The 21,331-nt window shown below is 45.0% G+C and overlaps 1 protein-coding gene across 2 annotated transcripts in view; it reads left to right on the forward strand.

The window, feature by feature from the left end:
* LOC311248040 (spermatid perinuclear RNA-binding protein-like) overlaps positions 1-21,331 on the forward strand; it is a gene marked incomplete at its 3' end in the record, with an annotated part of 79,168 nt that overhangs the window by 44,733 nt on the left and 13,104 nt on the right. For both annotated transcript variants that reach the window (XM_084337958.1, XM_084337957.1), the window contains exons 10-16: positions 4,194-4,287; positions 4,371-4,439; positions 12,734-12,942; positions 16,798-16,947; positions 18,426-18,560; positions 20,053-20,193; positions 20,505-20,628. In XM_084337958.1, coding sequence (XP_084194084.1) covers positions 4,194-4,287; positions 4,371-4,439; positions 12,734-12,942; positions 16,798-16,947; positions 18,426-18,560; positions 20,053-20,193; positions 20,505-20,628 — 922 coding nt within the window. The remainder of the gene's footprint in view (positions 1-4,193; positions 4,288-4,370; positions 4,440-12,733; positions 12,943-16,797; positions 16,948-18,425; positions 18,561-20,052; positions 20,194-20,504; positions 20,629-21,331) is intronic.

A 21,331-nucleotide genomic window follows, 5' to 3' on the forward strand; every position in this document is an offset into this window, starting at 1 on the left:
GAGACACAGTTATGCACAATGAGCATTAGCAGACGACACACGGCCAGGAATAAAACGATTGGAATCCATGCAGTACAACCATACAGACAGAGGGATTGGTGTGAAGAGATATCAATATGACACACGGATGGACAAGCCGGACAGACGGAGCAGGCATGTAGAGGCTAGGTTGACGCACATGGTTGCTTTTCAGACAGGTTTTAAGATTATGCACGAAGGCGCAGTGGGTGATTATATGCACTGGAAGTGTGTTCCAAGTCTGGGAAGCTGTCACTGTAAAATCGAACTGGCCGAATGAGCCTTTCCTGCTTGGGGACAACGATGTCGGGTCATTGATCTGGTTATTATGAAGGTGCAATGTGCTCCTGTATCCAATACAATTTAATTTTACCACATCAAAGCAGGCGTAAAATGCTCATTAGCAACAACAAGTTAATTGTGTTAATTGTATTTGCTATTATTGGTAATGCCAATAGGAAACTATCATTGGGCTGTGCTTCTTAACACCCATTTATTGGTTTGTATTGCAGGCATTTTTCCAAAATTGCAAAAAAGGGACCAGTGATGCATTTTCAGTTCCACTTCATATCAATAATGTGTTTTTTATGTATTTATTTACATTCGACTGGGAGTATGGTATTCAAATGCATACATTTATTTTCAAATATTGCAATTCATTCAGACAGCCCTAGTAGCCAACTGTCTCTGTGGATTGTGGGCCAGCGGTAAAATCTACCATTTCCACCTCATACCCACTTCTGCTGTTGTTTTCTTTTTATTTCTTGCAGCTTAACTTTGTGATAAAGATGCTAGCTAGTGTGTATATATTCTCAAACCAAATAAATAATGCATCTCTGAGCACAACCCTTCCAGAAGAAGGTGCTTGGCGTTTTTTTCCATTAAATATTGACAGACTTTGAAGTATAGAATATCCCTTTCATAGATACAGTGTCACAAGCTCACAGGAAGAAAGACAGAGTTGGCGAGTGCTGTCCTTGTTGCCTAGAAACCCAAGCCTAATAGGTACTCCCAGAATAAGAAATTATGATCATTAAAAGTAACGGATGCAGGGGGGGGCTGTGTGTGGGCTTGGATGCGGGCTTGGATGCACATCTCACTAGGGTACATCTACCACTCACTGCACCAAACTGCACCTGTACTGTTTACACAGTGTTTGCTCATGTACCCGTATTCCAATGTGGATTTGTCCATACATGGCAATAAAAATCTTTGACTTTTGACTTTGACTTTGACAACAATAGTAACCCCTCCCGATACATCCGCCGCCCCGATTGATTGAAGGAGGTTTATTTAAAGCCGCCTCCCGGCCGCTCCAGCACTGCTCCGCTGCTCGCATCAGCACTATCTTTAGCTGAGTGGCCATCTGCAGCGCCTCAGACCTTGACCTCTGCTAACCAGCCCCTCAGTGCGGAGGAGACCGCCTGAACAGGGGGCCTAATTAGTGGGCTAATGAGCGTGGGAACAGCCTCTGCCGCCGTGGCTGCTGCTGTTGTTGCTGCGCAGTGCTTACCACACGTTACCTCACGTTACCTCACGTTACCACACGTTACCACACGTTACCACATGTTACCTCATGTTACCTCACGTTACCTCACGTTACCTCATGTTACCACACGTTACCTCATGTTACCTCATGTTACCTCACGTTACCTCATGTTACCTCACGTTACCTCACGTTACCACATGTTACCACATGTTACCTCATGTTACCTCACGTTACCTCATGTTACCACACGTTACCTCACGTTACCACATGTTACCTCACGTTACCACACGTTACCTCACTCATGTTACCTCACGTTACCTCACGTTACCTCACGTTACCACACGTTACCTCATGTTACCTCATGTTACCACACGTTACCTCGCGTTACCACATGTTACCTCACGTTACCACACGTTACCACACGTTACCTCACGTTACCTCGCGTTACCTCATGTTACCTCACGTTACCTCATGTTACCTCACGTTACCTCACGTTACCTCACGTTACCACACGTTACCTCACGTTACCTCACGTTACCTCATGTTACCACACGTTACATCACGTTACATCACGTTACCGCATGTTACCACATGTTACCACATGTTACCACATGTTACCTCACGTTACCTCATGTTACCACATGTTACCTCACGTTACCACACGTTACCACACGTTACCTCATGTTACCACACGTTACCTCACGTTACCTCATGTTACCTCACGTTACCTCACGTTACCTCACGTTACCTCACGTTACCTCACGTTACCTCACGTTACCACACGTTACCTCACGTTACCTCATGTTACCTCATGTTACCACACGTTACCTCACGTTACCTCATGTTACCTCACGTTACCTCATGTTACCACACGTTACCTCATGTTACCTCATGTTACCTCATGTTACCTCATGTTACCTCATGTTACCACACGTTACCTCATGTTACCTCATGTTACCACATGTTACCTCACGTTACCACACGTTACCACATGTTACCCGTTACCTCACGTTACCTCACGTTACCTCATGTTACCTCATGTTACCTCATGTTACCACACGTTACCTCATGTTACCACACGTTACCTCACGTTACCTCATGTTACCTCATGTTACCTCATGTTACCTCATGTTACCACACGTTACCTCACGTTACCACACGTTACCTCATGTTACCTCATGTTACCTCACGTTACCTCATGTTACCTCATGTTACCTCATGTTACCTCACGTTACCTCATGTTACCTCATGTTACCTCATGTTACCTCATGTTACCACATGTTACCACATGTTACCTCATGTTACCACACGTTACCACATGTTACCTCATGTTACCACACGTTACCACACGTTACCTCATGTTACCACACGTTACCACACGTTACCTCATGTTACCTCATGTTACCACACGTTACCTCATGTTACCTCATGTTACCTCATGTTACCTCACGTTACCTCACGTTACCTCATGTTACCACACGTTACCTCATGTTACCTCACGTTACCTCATGTTACCACACGTTACCTCATGTTACCTCACGTTACCACACGTTACCACACGTTACCTCACGTTACCTCACGTTACCTCACGTTACCACACGTTACCTCATGTTACTACACGTTACCTCATGTTACCTCACGTTACCTCATGTTACCACACGTTACCTCATGTTACCACATGTTACCTCACCTTACCTCACGTTACCTCACGTTACCACACGTTACCACACGTTACCACATGTTACCCGTTACCTCACGTTACCTCACGTTACCTCACGTTACCTCATGTTACCTCATGTTACCACACGTTACCTCACGTTACCTCATGTTACCTCATGTTACCACACGTTACCTCACGTTACCACACATTACCTCATGTTACCACACGTTACCACACGTTACCTCACGTTACCTCACGTTACCTCATGTTACCTCACGTTACCTCATGTTACCACACGTTACCTCACGTTACCTCATGTTACCTCATGTTACCACACGTTACCTCACGTTACCACACATTACCTCATGTTACCACACGTTACCACACGTTACCTCACGTTACCTCACGTTACCTCATGTTACCACACGTTACCTCACGTTACCACACGTTACCTCACGTTACCTCACGTTACCTCACGCTACCTCACGTTACCTCACGTTACCTCACGTTACCTCACGTTACCTCACGTTACCACATGTTACCTCACGTTACCTCACGTTACCTCATGTTACCTCATGTTACCTCATGTTACCTCACGTTACCTCATGTTACCTCACGTTACCACACGTTACCACACGTTACCTCATGAAACAACAAAGTCTGCCCCCAGGTGGAATAGTGGGTTCAGCGGAGGAAGAGGAAGATGTTCGCCATTCCTTTCTTTCTCTCCCTTCCGGTTTTACTCTAGTGCGAGATGAAAACTGTTGAGAGGAAAAAAAACAGAACTCTGGGATTTTTTTATTTTAATGTGTATATCCTGTTCCATAATGCATTAGGCCATCTTCGGAGCCAATAGAGTGACTTTGTTTACGCTAATTATGGGGAGGGGGCATTTGGATAGTATCCATGATAAGTTAAGCTTATTGATTGTGGTCTAAATGGTATTACTACGTCTCCAGCTGGTGATACAGTGATGTATTCTTGGGTTTAATGATATGTGTGTATGTGTGTCTCTTGTTTTTTCAGCATGCGCTACGCCTCCTGGCCTTTGGACAGCTTTACAAAGTCTTGAATATGGATCCCCTCCCTGCCAGCAAGCCTTCAACTAGGCTCTTGGAAGGTGTGTGTATATGTGTGTGTGCGTGTGTGTAGCTGGGTGTATGGCTGGGTGTGCCAGGTGATCCATGTTGTTTCTCTCTCCAGGGAGCTGTCAGAAGAGGCACCGTGAAGATGGAGGTGGAGATGACAGAGACTCCATCAAGAGGATGAAAGGTGACTTTGGTCGTCACAAAAACGCAGCTCATCACTAATACACACACTCCCCCTCTCCCTTTTTGAAATGGGAGGAAATATCAAATAGGGAAAGATGTTAAAATTCAAAAAGACCCTTCCAACTAATCGCATGTAAGTCCGTGTCCCAAGAGCCACTTCAATATCGCTTTGTCAGCATCTCTTTCATACACTTTCTCTCTGTTGTGGATGATGCCTTTAGAAGCTCCGTGGGAAGATGCCAGTGTTCTGCTTCAGTGTGGGCTGACAAGTAAAGTGTGTGTTTTAACAAGCAGGGCTGGACCAGATGTCTTGCCAGTCGAAGCTTTGAATGAGGTTCATTAACAAAGCTTCAGATATTTGCAGCGTCATATATTACATCACCATATTTAGTCTCTAAATAAAAAAATGTCATGTATAAATGTAAGCACCTAAGACGAGGGTTACATTTCAGAACAGAGACAGAGAGGCAGACATGCCCCTACACAGACGCCACGATCAATAAAGTGAAAGCCATCCTTTTTATTAATAATAGTGGATTTCACTCGTCTGCCAAGCTGCTTCCCTACGAACCCAAACTCAGAGCCCCCTCCCCCCAAGTTTCTTGAGAAATGTAATAATTTATAAATTGGACTTATATAGTGCTTTTCTAGAACTCCGTCACTTTACACTAAGTGGCAGCGAGACAAACTCTAGACAAACACACAAAGATAGAGGGGCTAAGAGAAGGCAGTAGAGAAGAGGGATTGGAAAACGGAGAGGGACTCTTGAGTCTCTAATGTGTTGGTTGGAGGGAGTTGCCCTGGAAAACAGCTCTGTCTCCAAAACCACATGTTGAAGTGTGAAGGTTGGACTTGGGGGGTTGGAGAGAAGGCTGGCTGAGGTGGATCTGAGGGACGGAGAGGGTTGGTAGGAGGAGAGGAGGTCTGTCAGATATTGGGGGGGGGGGGGGGGGTAGGCAGTTGGTAAAAGGCTTTATAGGCAATGGGTGGATAAGAGTGATAAGAATGGTGTTACTGCAGCCTAGCTTTGTATCTGCCACTGCACAGGAAACTCCCGCTGGATCAGTTAGACACACACACACAGTGCAGTGTTTAGGCTTCTGTACTCTCAGTACATTGCATTTTAAATGGAACAATGGACTGTGAGGTTAAAGTGCAGACTTTCCTCTTTAATTTGAGGGTGTTTACATCCATTATTGTTTGAACCATGTAGGAATTGTAGTTTTTTTTTTTTTTTTTTATATATACATAGTCTGCCCATACAAATTAACATAACCTTAAAGGTAGAATCTGTAACGCTGTCAAGCGGCAAACTCTGGGCAAAAGGAGCCACCGCTTGGTCTGTCGTGCGCTTTGTTTAAATTATTTCGTTTCGGTCTGATGTGCGGAACTGAGTGGGGATAGGCTTGACGTACTCTGCTTAATCCTCTTGGCCTCCTTGAATGGCAGAGAGCGTCCACCACGGATCTCCACCTCGCTCTCTCTCTTCTGAGCGGTGGTCTCTGCTTCCTGCCAGGAGGTCCTGGTCTTATCTAGCTCGCCAGGCGTGGACCGGCCTCCAGTTGGTGTTTGTACTCCTCCCTGGCTTCCTCTTTTCTTGCGGGTTATATAGTCCAGAGCCTTGTCTTGTTATGTTGATTCCTTTCTTAAGTCTATGCCCGATCCATCTCCACTTTCTCCTTTTGATTTCAATGTTGCTTTGCTCCTGGTTTGTCTGTTCCCACAGATCGGCACGTGTTGGTGTTTTGCCAGGCCACCGTGTCCCCGGTCTGCTTCGGAGGCAGTCGTTAACTGTTAACTTTCACTACCAAAATGGTTAGCCCTTTCACGGCGACAATACAGAAGGTTAACCCTTTCACTGCCACACGGCAAAGGGCCAACCCTTAACCGTCTGTAGTGTGGTAGTGAAAGGGTTAATGAACACGTGCAGTTTATTGGTGCTTGTTTTTGTGGTAGAGTAGGACCGATTTTACATTTGAGTTAAATGTTTGTGTTTTATGGAGAGCTGGGAAGAGAGACATTGTGGGGGTAGGGGGAGGGGTTGCTACTGCTTGGCCACACCTCAGGCTCTGCCAAGAGAGGTCTGGAGAAATTCACAGCAGTTACTAAACTCCAACCCACACATTAGACCAAAACAAACAAAAAACATTTAAATAAAATGCAATACCAAGCAGGGCTCTTTTGCCTAGAGGTCGCTGTTTGACGACATTACACATTCTACCTTTAGATAAAGTTGTCGTATATAATATTTGGTTGCAAATCCATGACTGCTCTGGCTGCAATTGTAGCTTACCACCACCGGTATGACTGTGTATGAACGAATAATGGACTCTGTGAAGCGCTCTGGGTGTCATGAAGAGCGCTATATAAATCCAAGACATTATTATTATTATGACTGCAAAGTGGTTATTCGTGAAATTTCTGTCTTTCCTGTTAACTCATTCAGCGCCAGGGGTCGCTGTTTACCTTCTGGGTAGAACGCCATCGCTGTAAGTCAATGGGGAGACTGCCACACTTGCGAGTGCTTAAAATATATGAAATATTATAGCTATGGATCTAATAACACAGTCGATTGTCAGTGAGTTGCTTCTGGTCAACATGCAAAAAACAGATTGTTTTTTCATCGGTACATTTCCGTTTTATACCGTTTTGAATATGAGTATAGTTTGGGTGATTCTTAGTAATCCCAGGAAAAGACGCGAAAATAGCCCTTTAGTGGAATCCATTTATCACATTGTCATTTTTTGCCTGATTATCGAATCTTCCTGAAATCAACGCTAGATTATAGTTATTATCCTTCCTCATGCACCCATGAATCGCATGGCGAGTTAACCCGACTTTTCGTCATTGCCGCAGAATGAGTTAACAGAGCAGAGACCAATACATTTGAATGGGACTTAACACTTTCAGTGCCACCAGGTGGCGCCAGAGTTAGCGCTTGAATGCCACCATCGGCGCCAATGTTAACCTTAATATCGCCTAATCTATGTTTTAAATTATGGCTATGTGTCTAATCTGCCCGTCGCTTATCAATGAATCCTTTTCCAGTCAGTGCTGTCAAGGCAGATTGGTTTTTTATCGCTTCATTTCCGTTTGAGAGCATTTTGAAAAGCACCCGGTTTGAGGTAAAAAACAGCCCATTCTGGGCCATTCTGTAATAATCGTCTTTTACTGGAATATTCCAGAACGTTGATATTTGTCGGCCTATTTATGAATCGTTTTCAAATAAACGCTAGATGATCAATATTATACGTACACGCACGCACATTCGAGCCGCGCGCTGATAATAGCCTTGTTCATTTCCTCTTGGATTTTTACAGTGAAACCGATAGAGGACATTTCACAAAACAGCTTATATCTTCATCAAAATGAGTCTGATTATCCTAACACTGATAACATAGATTCCTTACCTGACATCAAATGGTATCCAACTGGTATATTCCAATTCCTGATCACCATTCGAAAAAATCGATAAGTGTATAGATCCAACGTGTGTACAGTAGAACACATGATTCCGCGGGGCTCAGAGGCTCCAGAATGAACTGTGGTAACCCCGGCTGCATCAGTGGACTGGAAAATGTGGAGTACAGGATTTTTTTACCCATCTATTTTCATTGAGTCCATTCCAAAATCCCTTATGTCATCTGGGAGACGATAGGGGGCGCTTTTTTCCCACATCTGATCGCCGGCGGCTCTCGGGTAGACTAGGGTAGGCTCGCGTGATGCAATATGATTTCAGATCGCTTAAAAAAATTCAGAGAAATCTCGTGAGTGGCTTTCAACGTGATATTAATAATTCCGAGAAAACTCGTGAGTGGCATAGAAAGTGTTAAAAAAGGAACAAAGAAAATATAAATCATCACTCTCCTAAATCTGTAAATACAGATGCAGGCCAGTGGAGAAATCACAGGATAAACTTTTTTATGTGTGTGCGACACTTAACGTTACCTTTTGGACTCAAAATCTACAATATCAACAAATTTCATCTCCTATTGTAACCAAAGCCAAAAATCCCATTTTGAAATTAATATCACCTTCCATAAGCGCACACCAAACACTTCCAGACGGGCCTAGTGATGAGCATTTTCATGGCTGTTGCAGCTCGTATCTGGCCTCCCACGGCCACAAGAGACTGTGTCGCAGTAATTAAACGGCCCCTCACCAGGACGACCATCCCGGGGGACTTTTCATCTGCCGGAGTTCAAAGGAGGTGACCGGGAGTGAGAGGAGGAGGAGGAGGAGGAGGCTGAGATGGAGTGGGGTTGTAACCCTTTCACTACCACACTACAGAAGGTTAACCTTTCACTACCACACTACAGACGGTTAACCGTCTGTAGTGTGGTAGTGAAAGGGTTATCCTTCTGTAGTGTGGTTGTGAAAGGGTTCACCCTTTTGTCGTGTGGCAGTGAAAGGGTTAACCTTCTGTATTGCCGCAGTGAAAGGGTTAACCCTTTGGTAGTGTGGTAGTGAAAGGGTTAATACTTTTGGCTTCCAGGCAGTCTCTCTGTCTCGCACGGAGATGATCTCGGCGCCTCCTCCCACTTGAGGAGAGACGCAGTGTCACAGACACAGTGTGTGCATTAACGCCTCCTCCCACTCGAGGAGAGACGCAGACACACTGTGTGCGTTAACGCCTCCTCTGCTCTGCTCCACCACCTGTCCATCACTGTCCTTTTTACTTTTGTCTTAAGGAGCCATCCATATTCATACCCTTTGTAAGGTACTTGAGTCTGGCAGCACGGTACAGTGACTGCATTATGATTTCAGGCACACTGCTGTAGTGTCGCTGGAAAGAGGAGGAATGTATCTGTTATTGGGCCCGTCTTGACAGGACGGTAAGTGCTGGTACGCAACAGGCTGTACAGACTGGCAGGCATAGCCCCACCAGAGATACGACGAAATGCAGAAAGCAAGAAAGAGCGCCAACAGCAGTCTATTGACCAAAGACATCCTCTCTTCGGTAGGGTTGGGCACCGAAAACCGGTTCTAATAGGAACCGGTTCCTAACTTCCGGTTCTTAATTTCGATTCTACTTTTTTTTTTGTTAATTAATACCCTAATTACAGTACAGCAACCAAATTAAACTGTATCAAGTCGACTGAAAATGTGAATAGTATGAACAAATTTAAAGATACAAAAAAAAAATCTCCTGCGAAATAAGCTGTGACCTGTTTTGACCTGCACCTCAAAGAATCGGAATCGAGAATAGTTTAGAACAGGAATCGATATGGAGAATCGGAACCGGAATCGTTCAAATCCAAACGATGCCCAACCCTACTCTTCGGCCATGTGCCAGCTAAAAGCCGCCTTAAATCCAGGAACGGTTTCCTGAAGAGCGTCCCGCCCCTCGGAATACCGAGCACAAGCAGTGAAAGAGTCACTCGGTGGGAAGAAAGACTTGACAACCTCCCACCAGCAACAACAATGGAGCTAAAGGCGAGCGAGGCACTGCCCCCTGGAGCAGACACCAACTATGCAGTGTGGAAATGCCTCAACAGAATAAGATCTGGTGTTGGACGTTCAAAAGCCACACGCGCCAAATGGGGATACTTACATGATGGTGACGTTGTGTGTGATTGTGGCACTGAAACACAGACCATGCAGCACCTCCTGATATGCCCCCTGCTAGAACAGCCCTGCACAGCATCGGACATGGCAGAGTTCACACAGTTGAGTGTCTTGTGGACACGACAAGAAGAAGAACCACAGTTAGGACAGCCGAAATCCGTCCCATTTATCAACACTGTAGCACTCAAGTCTGAACACTTTTACAATGTTTACATGAACATTGTTACTCAGCTGATAGAGTTGTACCCTTCCTACTGACTTGTCATTCAAAACTTGTAAGTCGCTTTGGATAAAAGCGTCTGCTAAATGACGAAATGTAAATGTAAAAGCCCCTTTTTTAAATACCCTTTTTAAAAGCCTTTATTTTGTCTCTTGAATCCAGTATATTGGGATATGTGGTATCTATTATCGGTATGGATCGGATGACCTTTGGATGACCTTTTGAAGCTTTTCACCCCGTTTGTCAGACGAGCCTATCATAATTGAAAATGCAAGGCTGTTGTATCCAAATGTGTATAGTCAATTAAAATATACTCTATTTTACTAAATCAATCTTGTGATGGATGTGATACTACGCCTGAAGTGAATATGAAATTTGAAACGTGGAGAAGTGGGAAAAAAAACATCTGTGTAATATTTTCCTAACTGAATGGGACTGAAGTACTGTAGCTTCTATGCTCATGTTTGGTTCACAGTGACTCACATCTACTTTGTTTTGATTTATCATGAAGAGATAGAATAAATCTAAGAATGTATTCAACCTGTGTTTTGTTAATGAATTGCAGGTTGCTGTGAATGTAAACCAAATATTGGATTTTAAATCTCCAATCCTCATGTTTTGAATCTTGCGGGGAGGCCTTCCCTTTTTGTTTACATTTGGATGAGGATTGGACCTTATTGGAGTAACCGTCTTTACTGGCTACCAGACTAAACGGCTCCTAGAGCTCTGGCCAGCGCAGCCCAGTGCTGTTGTGCAATCAAACACTGTTTTTGATTTCATGCTTCAGGCTTTATTATTCCAAAACAAACTTTTTTTTATTTTTATTTTTATTTGAATCTTAAATCCATGAGAAAGGGGAACGATGGTGCTGTGAAAACTTAGTGGATATAGCTAATCAAGACTTGTCTCCCGACATACGGACCGTTTCTTTATTTTCCAGTTCATGCAAGGCTGACTCTTGGCAGCAAAAGCATCCTAGATAATAATGTAAACTATAATAAACTGGACCTTTTTTGAATAAGTCTTTATTCATCATGCAGTGACACACGCATGCGATGGGCGGCACACACAGGAACACACACACATGCAATCTTTTGGGGTCGCCGATGAAATTGAGTCTGCACTTGACCCATCCCGTCCCCCCCCCCCCCCCAAGGGCAGCCGGGAGCAGATAGGGCCTGCGACGTGGGGCCGCCCCCCGGGGACCAATCCAAGTGCTCCTGTCCGTTTTCGTCAGGGAACGCGACAGCGTTGGTGATCTGTTGTGCATGTTTTTCCATTGGGTTCATCGTATCGGGAGGGGAAACCCTTGCGAGCACACGGGGAGAACATGCAAACTCCACACAGAAAGGCCCGGGAGATACCCCACCTGGGTACCTGGCAACCTGGTCCCCAAGAGGGAATCGAACCCTGGACCTTCTAGCTGTGAGGCGACAGTGTTAACCACTACACCACTCACACCGTTCAGATGCTTCTGAATGAGCAGCCCCCAGCCGGGGGCCACTCAAAACCAGAGAAGAAGAATTTTATGACTTGCATAACAAATACATATTTACCAGATGACTGAATCAAAAGTAGTTGGCTTCTCACTACTATACCTGCCCCCCCCCCCCATACATAAACCTGCTTAACCATCCTCAAACTTGATCTATGCTATTGTCTTCATATTTGTATCAATGTCACAATGTATGCCCTAGTAGTGGTTCACATTCCTTCCATATTGCACACAAAAGGGTATTCTGTCATCACAGAGTGGGGTGGGGTAGTGTGTACTCTGTCATCACAGAGTGGGGTGGGGTAGTGTGTACTCTGTCATCACAGAGTGGGGTGGGGTAGTGTGTATTCTGTCATCACAGAGTGGGGTGGGGTAGTGTGTACTCTGTCACCACAGAGTGGGGTGGGGTAGTGTGTACTCTGTCATCACAGAGTGGGGTGGGGTAGTGTGTACTTGTCACCACAGAGTGGGGTGGGGTAGTGTGTACTCTGTCATCACAGAGTGGGGTGGGGTAGTGTGTACTCTGTCACCACAGAGTGGTGTGGGGTAGTGTGTACTCTGTCACCACAGAGTGGTGTGGGGTAGTGTGTACTCTGTCATCACAGAGTGGTGTGGGGTAGTGTGTACTCTGTCACCACAGAGTGGCGTGGGGTAGTGTGTACTCTGTCACCACAGAGTGGTGTGGGGTAGTGTGTACTCTGTCACCACAGAGTGGCGTGGGGTAGTGTGTACTCTGTCACCACAGAGTGGGGTGGGGTAGTGTGTACTCTGTCACCACAGAGTGGGGTGGGGTAGTGTGTACTCTGTCATCACAGAGTGGGGTGGGGTAGTGTGTACTTGTCACCACAGAGTGGGGTGGGGTAGTGTGTACTCTGTCATCACAGAGTGGGGTGGGGTAGTGTGTACTTGTCACCACAGATTGGGGTGGGGTAGTGAGTGCAGCAGGGTGGAAACCACCATCATTTAGTTGGTTTTCTTCAACCATCCTCCATTATGTCCCTCCTCCCCTTAGTTCTGGACTGGAGGATGACGGACCCCAACCACCCCATGAACGCCCTGATGCGCCTGAACCAGATCCAGCCGGGCCTACAGTACCGCCTGCTGTCCCAGTCGGGGCCCGTCCACGCCCCGGTCTTCACCATGTCTGTGGAGATCCAGGGCACCGCTCACCAGGCCACCGGGAACTCCAAGAGGACGGCCAAGCTGCAAGTGGCACTCAAGGTAGATCTGAGCAGGACTGAAGATTCATAGGATCTGAAGAAGAAAATGGAGGGATTACTTGGGATATGTTCATGGAGATTAAGATGAATTGAGATGAGATAATGCAAAGCACTATGCCAAAGATGGGGGTTTGATTCTAGGGATGCACCGATTTGACTTTTTCAGTCCCAATACCTGGCTTTGGATATGTGCCGATACTAGGGATGGGCACGAGTAATGTTTTGCCAGAGTGAGTACTCACATTAATTACTTGCATGTGCTCGAGCAATTGTTTAGGGAAATCTATTTCTAGAACGCATCTTAAAGCACATTGCAGCGGCAATAACAAGATATTGCGCGGTCACACACACACGCTATCAGTTTTATTATGTCTGGCTCCATGGACATTTAATAATAATGATAATATTGTAGGAGATGGGAAATCACGACCAGAGAGAGTAAAGTTTCTTTGACCACACATCAGTGTGTCATTTATTAGCATAGCGTGCATACCACAACAAACTAAGCAAAGAGTTCATATGGCCACTCTAGCTACCCACAATGCCCAGTGTCCTTAAAGTGACAGTGTAGGTGGATTATGTCCAGTCCGCGTAATTATTTAAGGTAACCAACTTGCGTCTAGCCACGCCCCCGCGGCAGCATTATGTAGCCGTAATTCCCCCTCTTTTAACATCGACTGCTAGCTCAACTGGTTCACCGCCTTGCTGTGGATCCTGCTGTGTGTTTGTGACAAGTTCGAATCCCTTCAATTTCTTTTTTCTTCTTTTTTTTTTAACGTGCATTCTTTCGCCGGTTAAGTTTAGGCATTGTTTCGGAGTTGGTTAGGGTTAAGTTTAGGCATTGTTTCGGAGTTGGTTAAGGTTAGGGTTAAGGTTAGGCATTGTTTCGGAGTTGGTTAAGGTTAGAGTTTGTTGCAGAGAATGGCAATAGAATGCAGCCTATTTCCGCACTGCCGCTCTCTCGCGCTGGCCAATCAGAGAAACGCTGAACACAAGTTGGTTGCCTAAAATATTCACGCGTCCAGTCCATGTAAATGTCCATGTAAGTGCCCACTACATTATATCTGATTTGTAGTGTGCTTTACAGTTGCGGAGCAAATCTCAAAGCGTTACATTTTAAAAGAACATATAAACTAGCAAGAGTAAAAGAAAAAAGAATATAAAATAAGCAAGACTAAAGCTAGTAAGGAGTAGAAAGAACACTAAAACTAGTAAAAGAGTAAAAAAAAACATAAAATAAATAAGAAGGGCTAAAACTGGTAAAATAACTTACTTACTTGAGGATAGGTGTGATGTGGTGGTATTTCCGCACTCCCATCAGGATCCTAGCAGCGCTATTTTGGATACATTGTAGCCTTTGGATGTTCTTGCTAGGGATCCCAATGAGGAGTGAAAAAGTGATGGTGGATGAGCGAACCTGCTGTGGGGTGCCAATGATAATGGCTTCAGTTTTGGAGCTGTTTAACTGGAAGTTGTGCTTCATCCATGCCTTGGTCTCCTCCAGGCAGGTGGTCAGAGTGGATGATGGCAGAACTGTGGATGGGGTAGGGTTTATTTTTAGGTAGAGTTGGGTGTCATCAGCGTAGCACTGGAATGATATTCCATGCCGGCTGATGACAGAGCCGAGGGGGAGCATGTAGAGAGTGAACAGGGTGGGGCCGAGGACTGATCCTTGAGGGACACCACAGGTGACATGGTGGGTTTACTAATTTACCATTAGTAATAATTACATTACCTGCACTGTCTGCATCAGGTGTCTCTGCTCATGGAACGGCAACTCTATCAATAGTCTATGAACAATATGCAAAGTTGTCTGTGACCTGTTGTTTTTGTTTTATGTGCATGTCTAATCTTTTCAAATGATAAAACAGCTGCATACTACATGCATCATTATGACCAATCTAAAAGCAATCAAAAACAACCCAAGTAAGATATTTTCATTAATTTTCAATTTGTACATAAATGTAACAGCCAATACTTATTGTGTGTAACCAGGTTCATGGCATCTGTGGTGCCTTTAAGCCTGGCCAGTTCAAGAGTTTAGTCCCTCCCCAATGTCTTTGATGGACAGCCTAGTGATGACTTTCCTGCACGCACTGTTTGGACTAATCAAGGTGAAAATGGACTTATAGTACCGACGTTTGAGTTGAAGAGCCACAATGGTAGGTCTAGTTTACCTTGCGATCTAAAGAACAGTCATTGCCTCAGCTTTGACACTACAGAACACTACACACACTACAGAAGGTTAACCCTTTCACTGCCACATGGCAAAGGGTTAATGTAGTGCTCAAGAGACACAGGCACACAAGCAGGAGGGGGAGACGTGGCTTGATGCTAAACGCTAAAAAAGCAGACTTCATTCAGGGAAGCTGGTCACAATTTTCCTCTTCTCAATCACACGCTGCTGCGATATTAGTGAAGCATGAGGTGTCTGATCTATCCAGTATCGGCCTGATATCCGTGTCGGATCTGTGCGTCCCTATTCCATTCACAAGGGGACCGCAGACGCTAAAGAAATGTAAGATAAGATGATCCTTTATTAATCCCCTTGGGGAAATTCAGGTGTCAAAGCAGCATGGGGGATACAGAGCTTCACAGTCCGATAATATACTATAAGATACAATATAAAAAGTACAAAATACAAGCTAGTACAAGGTAATTAGGTAGCAAGGTAAGTAGGTAGCAACAACAGTAGCAGCAGTGGCGGCACCAAAAGTGGTAACGGCAGTAAAGTGGCGGCACCACAAGTAGCAACAGCAGTAAAGTCAGTGGTGCAGTATGTACAGTAATATGAAAACTATGAGCTGTGTGGACATATTAACAGTGTAGTATTATAGCACAGTATGCAGGGCACTCATGATACTATAAGGCACTTTGGATAAACGTGTTCCACCAAATGGCATTTGTTAATAGCGCTTCTATTGATCTCATATGACAAGAGTAGACGTTAGCTCTTTTTACACGTTTCCATGGTGGTAGAAATGCAATAAGCGTTGCTACTAGTGTTCACGCACATGGCACGGACAGCAGGAGAGACTTGTCTCTGAGGATGATGGCTAGAGGACAAATATTGTGGGGAAGGGGGAGATGGACATACGGACATACTTAAAAGAATGATGAAAAGGCTGGAAAGATTGATGGATACTTGAAGAAATAGATACTTGAGAGAGATGAGTAGATTATTGTGATGGAAAGGTGAATAGACACGACAGCGTTCCTCTACAACACTGGTACCACGGTGTCCACGGGTGATTGATGGTTCTCCATGAAATGTGTGATCTAATTGAATGAACCCTTTCACTACCACACTACAGAAGGTTAACCCTTTCACTATGACGCTACAGACTGTTACCGTCTGTAGTGTGGTAGTGAAATGGGTTAACCTTCTGTAGTGTGGTTGTTAAAGGGGAACTATCTTATAAATGGCCTTTTCCAGTGTTTAGCATTGTTTTCCCCGCAGCAAAATTAATTGGTCGCTCTCTCTCTCTCCCCCCCAAAGAAAGGTATCTTGCCAGTGCAGGTGGGTGACAGTCTGTCACTCAAAGCGCATTGCGAGTATGGGCGGAGCCCAGCCAAAAACAGCTTGGAATCTTGAAGGGCAGAAAGTGGTGCTCTACAGTACTTGATTAGAAATACAAAACAATGAATTGTATTGAAAATAACCTTACAGATGTGTTCCATAGACTCACAGGAATTGTGTAAAACTGCCCAAATAGTGAAAGAAATAGCAAAATAGTTCCCCTTTAAAGCAGAAGAGGGAAAAACCAAGAGTGGATGGATTCTGATTTGGCCATTACCATCTAAAGCCTATGTGGACCCGTGTGGGCTAAAAGCGTTCTCCTCCTTCTCTCTCCAGGCCTTGCAGGCGCTGGGCTTCGTCGGGGGCGGCGATGGCGACCTGGACTCGCTGAGTGCCGACGAGAGGTCCGACGGAGAGGGCAAGAACGACCGGATGTCTACCAGCTCCAGCTCAAACTCTGTCGCCTCCTCCACAGAAGCACCGGAGGTGAGGGAACACACACACACACGCACGCACGCACGCACGCACGCACGCACGCACGCACACACACGCACACAACACATACAACACACACACACACACACACACAGAAACACACACGGAAACACACACAGAAACACACACAGAAACACACACACACATACCAATGTAAAGTGGATAGAAATACCCAGATTGAACATTTACTGTAAATGTACTTGTGTTTTATTTTTCCCCATGAATGCACACTGAAATCTAACAGGGTCTTTAACCATTTCACTACCACACTGCAGAATGTTAACCCTTTCACTACATAAGGTTAATCTTTCACTACTACACTACAGACGGTTAACCGTCTGTAGTGTGATTGTGAAAGGGTTAACCTTATGTAGTGTGGTTGTGAAAGGGTTAACCCGTTGTCGTGTTGCAGAGAAAGGGTTAACCTTCTGTATTGTCTCAGTGAAAGGGTTAACCCTTTGGTAGAGTGGTAGTGAAAGGGTTAACCCTTTGTCGTGTGGCAGTGAAAGGGTTAACCTTCTGTATTGTCGCAGTGAAAGGGTTAACCCTTTGGTGGATTGCTAGTGAAAGGGTTAACCCTTTGTCGTGTGGCAGTGAACGAGTTAACCTTCTGTATTGTCACAGTGAAAGGGTTAACCCTTTGGTGGATTGCTAGTGAAAGGGTTAACCCTTTGTCATGTGGCAGTGAAAGGGTCAACCTTCTGTATTGTCGCAGTGAAAGGGTTGACCCTTTAGTAGAGTGGTAGTGAAAGGGTTAACAGGGTCTACTTGTCTTAGAGCATTTTCGAACAATCTCTGTGCTTCTCAATTGAATGATTCTCCTTTTTTTGTATTTCCATTAGACTAGACACTTTGGAACATTTAACTGCTACCAATGAAATGTTTCGAAGCATCGATGCAATTATATTTAATCAATTTATTTTATTTAATTGTGGCACCCCTAATATATACCCCCATATAATAAATGAAAATAAAGAAAACACTGAATAAGATTGACTCATATTCAGAAAGTTGGGTTGGATCAAAGTTAGAGGTGTGTTTTGTGAGTTATTTCAACTTGTGAGTTATTTGACTGGAAACATAAAACATCTATGGGTGTCGAGAATAACAAATACACCCTGATGCATCAACATTAACACATTGAGTGCCAACGACGAGTTTAGTCGTTTTAACTCGCCATGCGTTGAGTGCCAAGGCCCGAGAAAAAACTAGAAAACTTGTTTTTTAATCGTTATTTCTTTTATTAGCAATATACAACTTAACAAAATATACAACATATGTTTAGTCGCTTTTGCATATTATGTCTTTATAGCCTCTTCTCTGTTCTTCCTCTTTGCTGGTTAACTGGGTGATGTGTGCTGGTCTCTCTCTCTCTGTCTCTCTCTCTCTCTCTCTCTCTCTCTCTCTCTCTCTCTCTCTCTCTCTCTCTCTCTCTGTGTCTGTGTGTCTCTCTCTCTCTGTGTCTCTAGTCCAGGGCGCCTGGTCCTATTCTAACGGCCGGGGGAAAGAACCCAGTGATGGAGCTTAACGAGAAACGCAGAGGCCTCAAATATGAACTCATATCGGAGAGCGGCAGCAGCTACGACAAGCGCTTCATCATAGAGGTGAGGCCCGGCCTAAACACACACACACACACACACACACACACACACACACACACACACACACACTTGTGAGGACATAGCATTGATGTCATTCATAAACCTCTTATCTGAACCTTAACTATACCTAGTGGTGCAGCTATCTATTATTTCAGTTATCTGAAATATATGAATGTTCAGCCAATCGTCGTTCAGTATTGACATTACTAAATGAGATGTCATGCTAATATGTCATGTTCTAAAGTAGGACATACTACTATAATACCTAATAAAACAAGTCATTAGAATATTAGAAGCCTACTTTGCTGGAACGATTCATTTTGCACGTATAGAGTACGTGTGTGTGTGCTCGCGCGCTGAGGCTGCCTCACTAAGCCTTCACGCATTTATTTATTTATCCACTCGATGGTGTATTGTACTTGTGCTGTATAATAACAATACATTTGAATCTAATCTCATTTTGAGATCAGTCACAAATCGTGAAATTTTTACCAAGATATTTACAAAGGCACTTACGAACACGTTCAAGAATGAAGACCATTGTCTCTGCCAAACTGCCTGGCTAGCTACCCATTATATTACCAAACACAAACTTCATGAACTCAATGTGTCTGGTGTGCATCATGTCATGTGACTGAACTGTGTCTGGTGTGTGTCATGTGACTGAACTGTGTCTGGTGTGTATGTCATGTGACTGAACTGTGTCTGGTGTGTGTCATGTGACTGAACTGTGTCTGGTGTGTATGTCATGATGTGACTGAACTGTGTCTGGTGTGTGTCATGTGACTGAACTGTGTCTGGTGTGTATCATGTCATGTGACTGAACGGTGTCTGGTGTGTGTCATGTGACTGAACTGTCTGGTGTGTGTCATGTGACTGAACTGTGTCTGGTGTGTGTCATGTGACTGAACTGTGTCTGGTGTGTTATGTGACTGAACTGTCTGGTGTGTGTCATGTGACTGAACTGTGTCTGGTGTGTGTCATGTGACTGAACTGTGTCTGGTGTGTTATGTCATGTGACTGAACTGTGTCTGGTGTGTTATGTCATGTGACTGAACTGTGTCTGGTGTGTTATGTCATGTGACTGAACTGTGTCTGGTGTGTTATGTCATGTGACTGAACTGTGTCTGGTGTGTTATGTCATGTGACTGAACGGTGTCTGGTGTGTTATGTCATGTGACTGAACTGTGTCTGGTGTGTTATGTCATGTGACTGAACTGTGTCTGGTGTGTTATGTCATGTGACTGAACTGTGTCTGGTGTGTTATGTCATGTGACTGAACGGTGTCTGGTGTGTTATGTCATGTGACTGAACTGTGTCTGGTGTGTTATGTCATGTGACTGAACTGTGTCTGGTGTGTTATGTCATGTGACTGAACTGTGTCTGGTGTGTTATGTCATGTGACTGAACGGTGTCTGGTGTGTTATGTCATGTGACTGAACGGTGTCTGGTGTGTTATGTCATGTGACTGAACGGTGTCTGGTGTGTGTTACAGGTAGAGGTGGATAAGCAGGTGTTCCGTGGCACGGGGCCCAATAAGAAAGTAGCCAAGGCCAGCGCTGCACTGGCTGCTCTGAAGAGCCTCTTCACTGGTTCCAAATCAACACCTATCAAGAAGAAACGGCCCATTCCCCCGGTGAGGACGATGACCACTAGGAGCCCGTCACTGGAGACATGGGTACAAAGGGCGCTGGCATTGTGGGTGAGCTGAAAGTAGGGGGCGGGGGGGGGGGGGGGGGGGACATGCGTACCTCTTTTGCTTTAAGCTCACCCACAACGCCAGTGCCATCACTAGCAGTTACCCATGCTTTTATCATTGAGTGATTTGACTGCCGAGACTGTTTTTGACTGCTTTTATGGTGTGATGCACAATGCTTAAGTTTGTATGTGTGTGTGTGTGTGTGTGTGTGTGTGTGTGTGTGTGTGTGTGTGTGTGTGTGTGTGTAGCCCAAGAGACCAATGTCCTCGGTGATGACCATCCCAGCCCATGCTGCCAGACCTCGGACTGTTCCTGTCATACCCAGAGCACCATATATCAGCACTACGCCCACACATGGCTACATCCCACCAGGTAGATGGAGCTTGGAAGTCAAGCTGTGTGTGCGTGTGTGTGTGTGTGTGCGCGTGTGCACACACATGGAACGCTTGTCTGTGTTCCATTATGTATTCTTATGCGCTTCAAAATCAGAATTACCTTATTCACCAAATACACTAAAAGTACACAAGTTTTAGAGGTGTATAGAGCAGGGGTACAGGAGTGTTAGAGGTGTATAGAGCAGGGGTACAGGAGTGTTAGAGGTGTATAGAGCAGGGGTACAGGAGTGTTAGAGGTGTATAGAGCAGGGGTACAGGAGTGTTAGAGGTGTATAGAGCAGGGGTACAGGAGTGTTAGAGGTGTATAGAGCAGGGGTACAGGAGTGTTAGAGGTGTATAGAGCAGGGGTACAGGAGTGTTAGAGGTGTATAGAGCAGGGGTACAGGAGTGTTAGAGGTGTATAGAGCAGGGGTACAGGAGTGTTAGAGGTGTATAGAGCAGGGGTACAGGAGTGTTAGAGGTGTATAGAGCAGGGGTACAGGAGTGTTAGAGGTGTATAGAGCAGGGGTACAGGAGTGTTAGAGGTGTATAGAGCAGGGGTACAGGAGTGTTAGAGGTGTATAGAGCAGGGGTACAGGAGTGTTAGAGGTGTATAGAGCAGGGGTACAGGAGTGTTAGAGGTGTATAGAGCAGGGGTACTGGAGTGTTAGAGGTGTATAGAGCAGGGGTACAGGAGTGTT

Source organism: Notolepis coatsorum, assembly GCF_963971535.1.
Source record: "Notolepis coatsorum genome assembly, chromosome: 2".
NCBI classification, from domain to species: Eukaryota; Metazoa; Chordata; class Actinopteri; order Aulopiformes; family Paralepididae; genus Notolepis; species Notolepis coatsorum.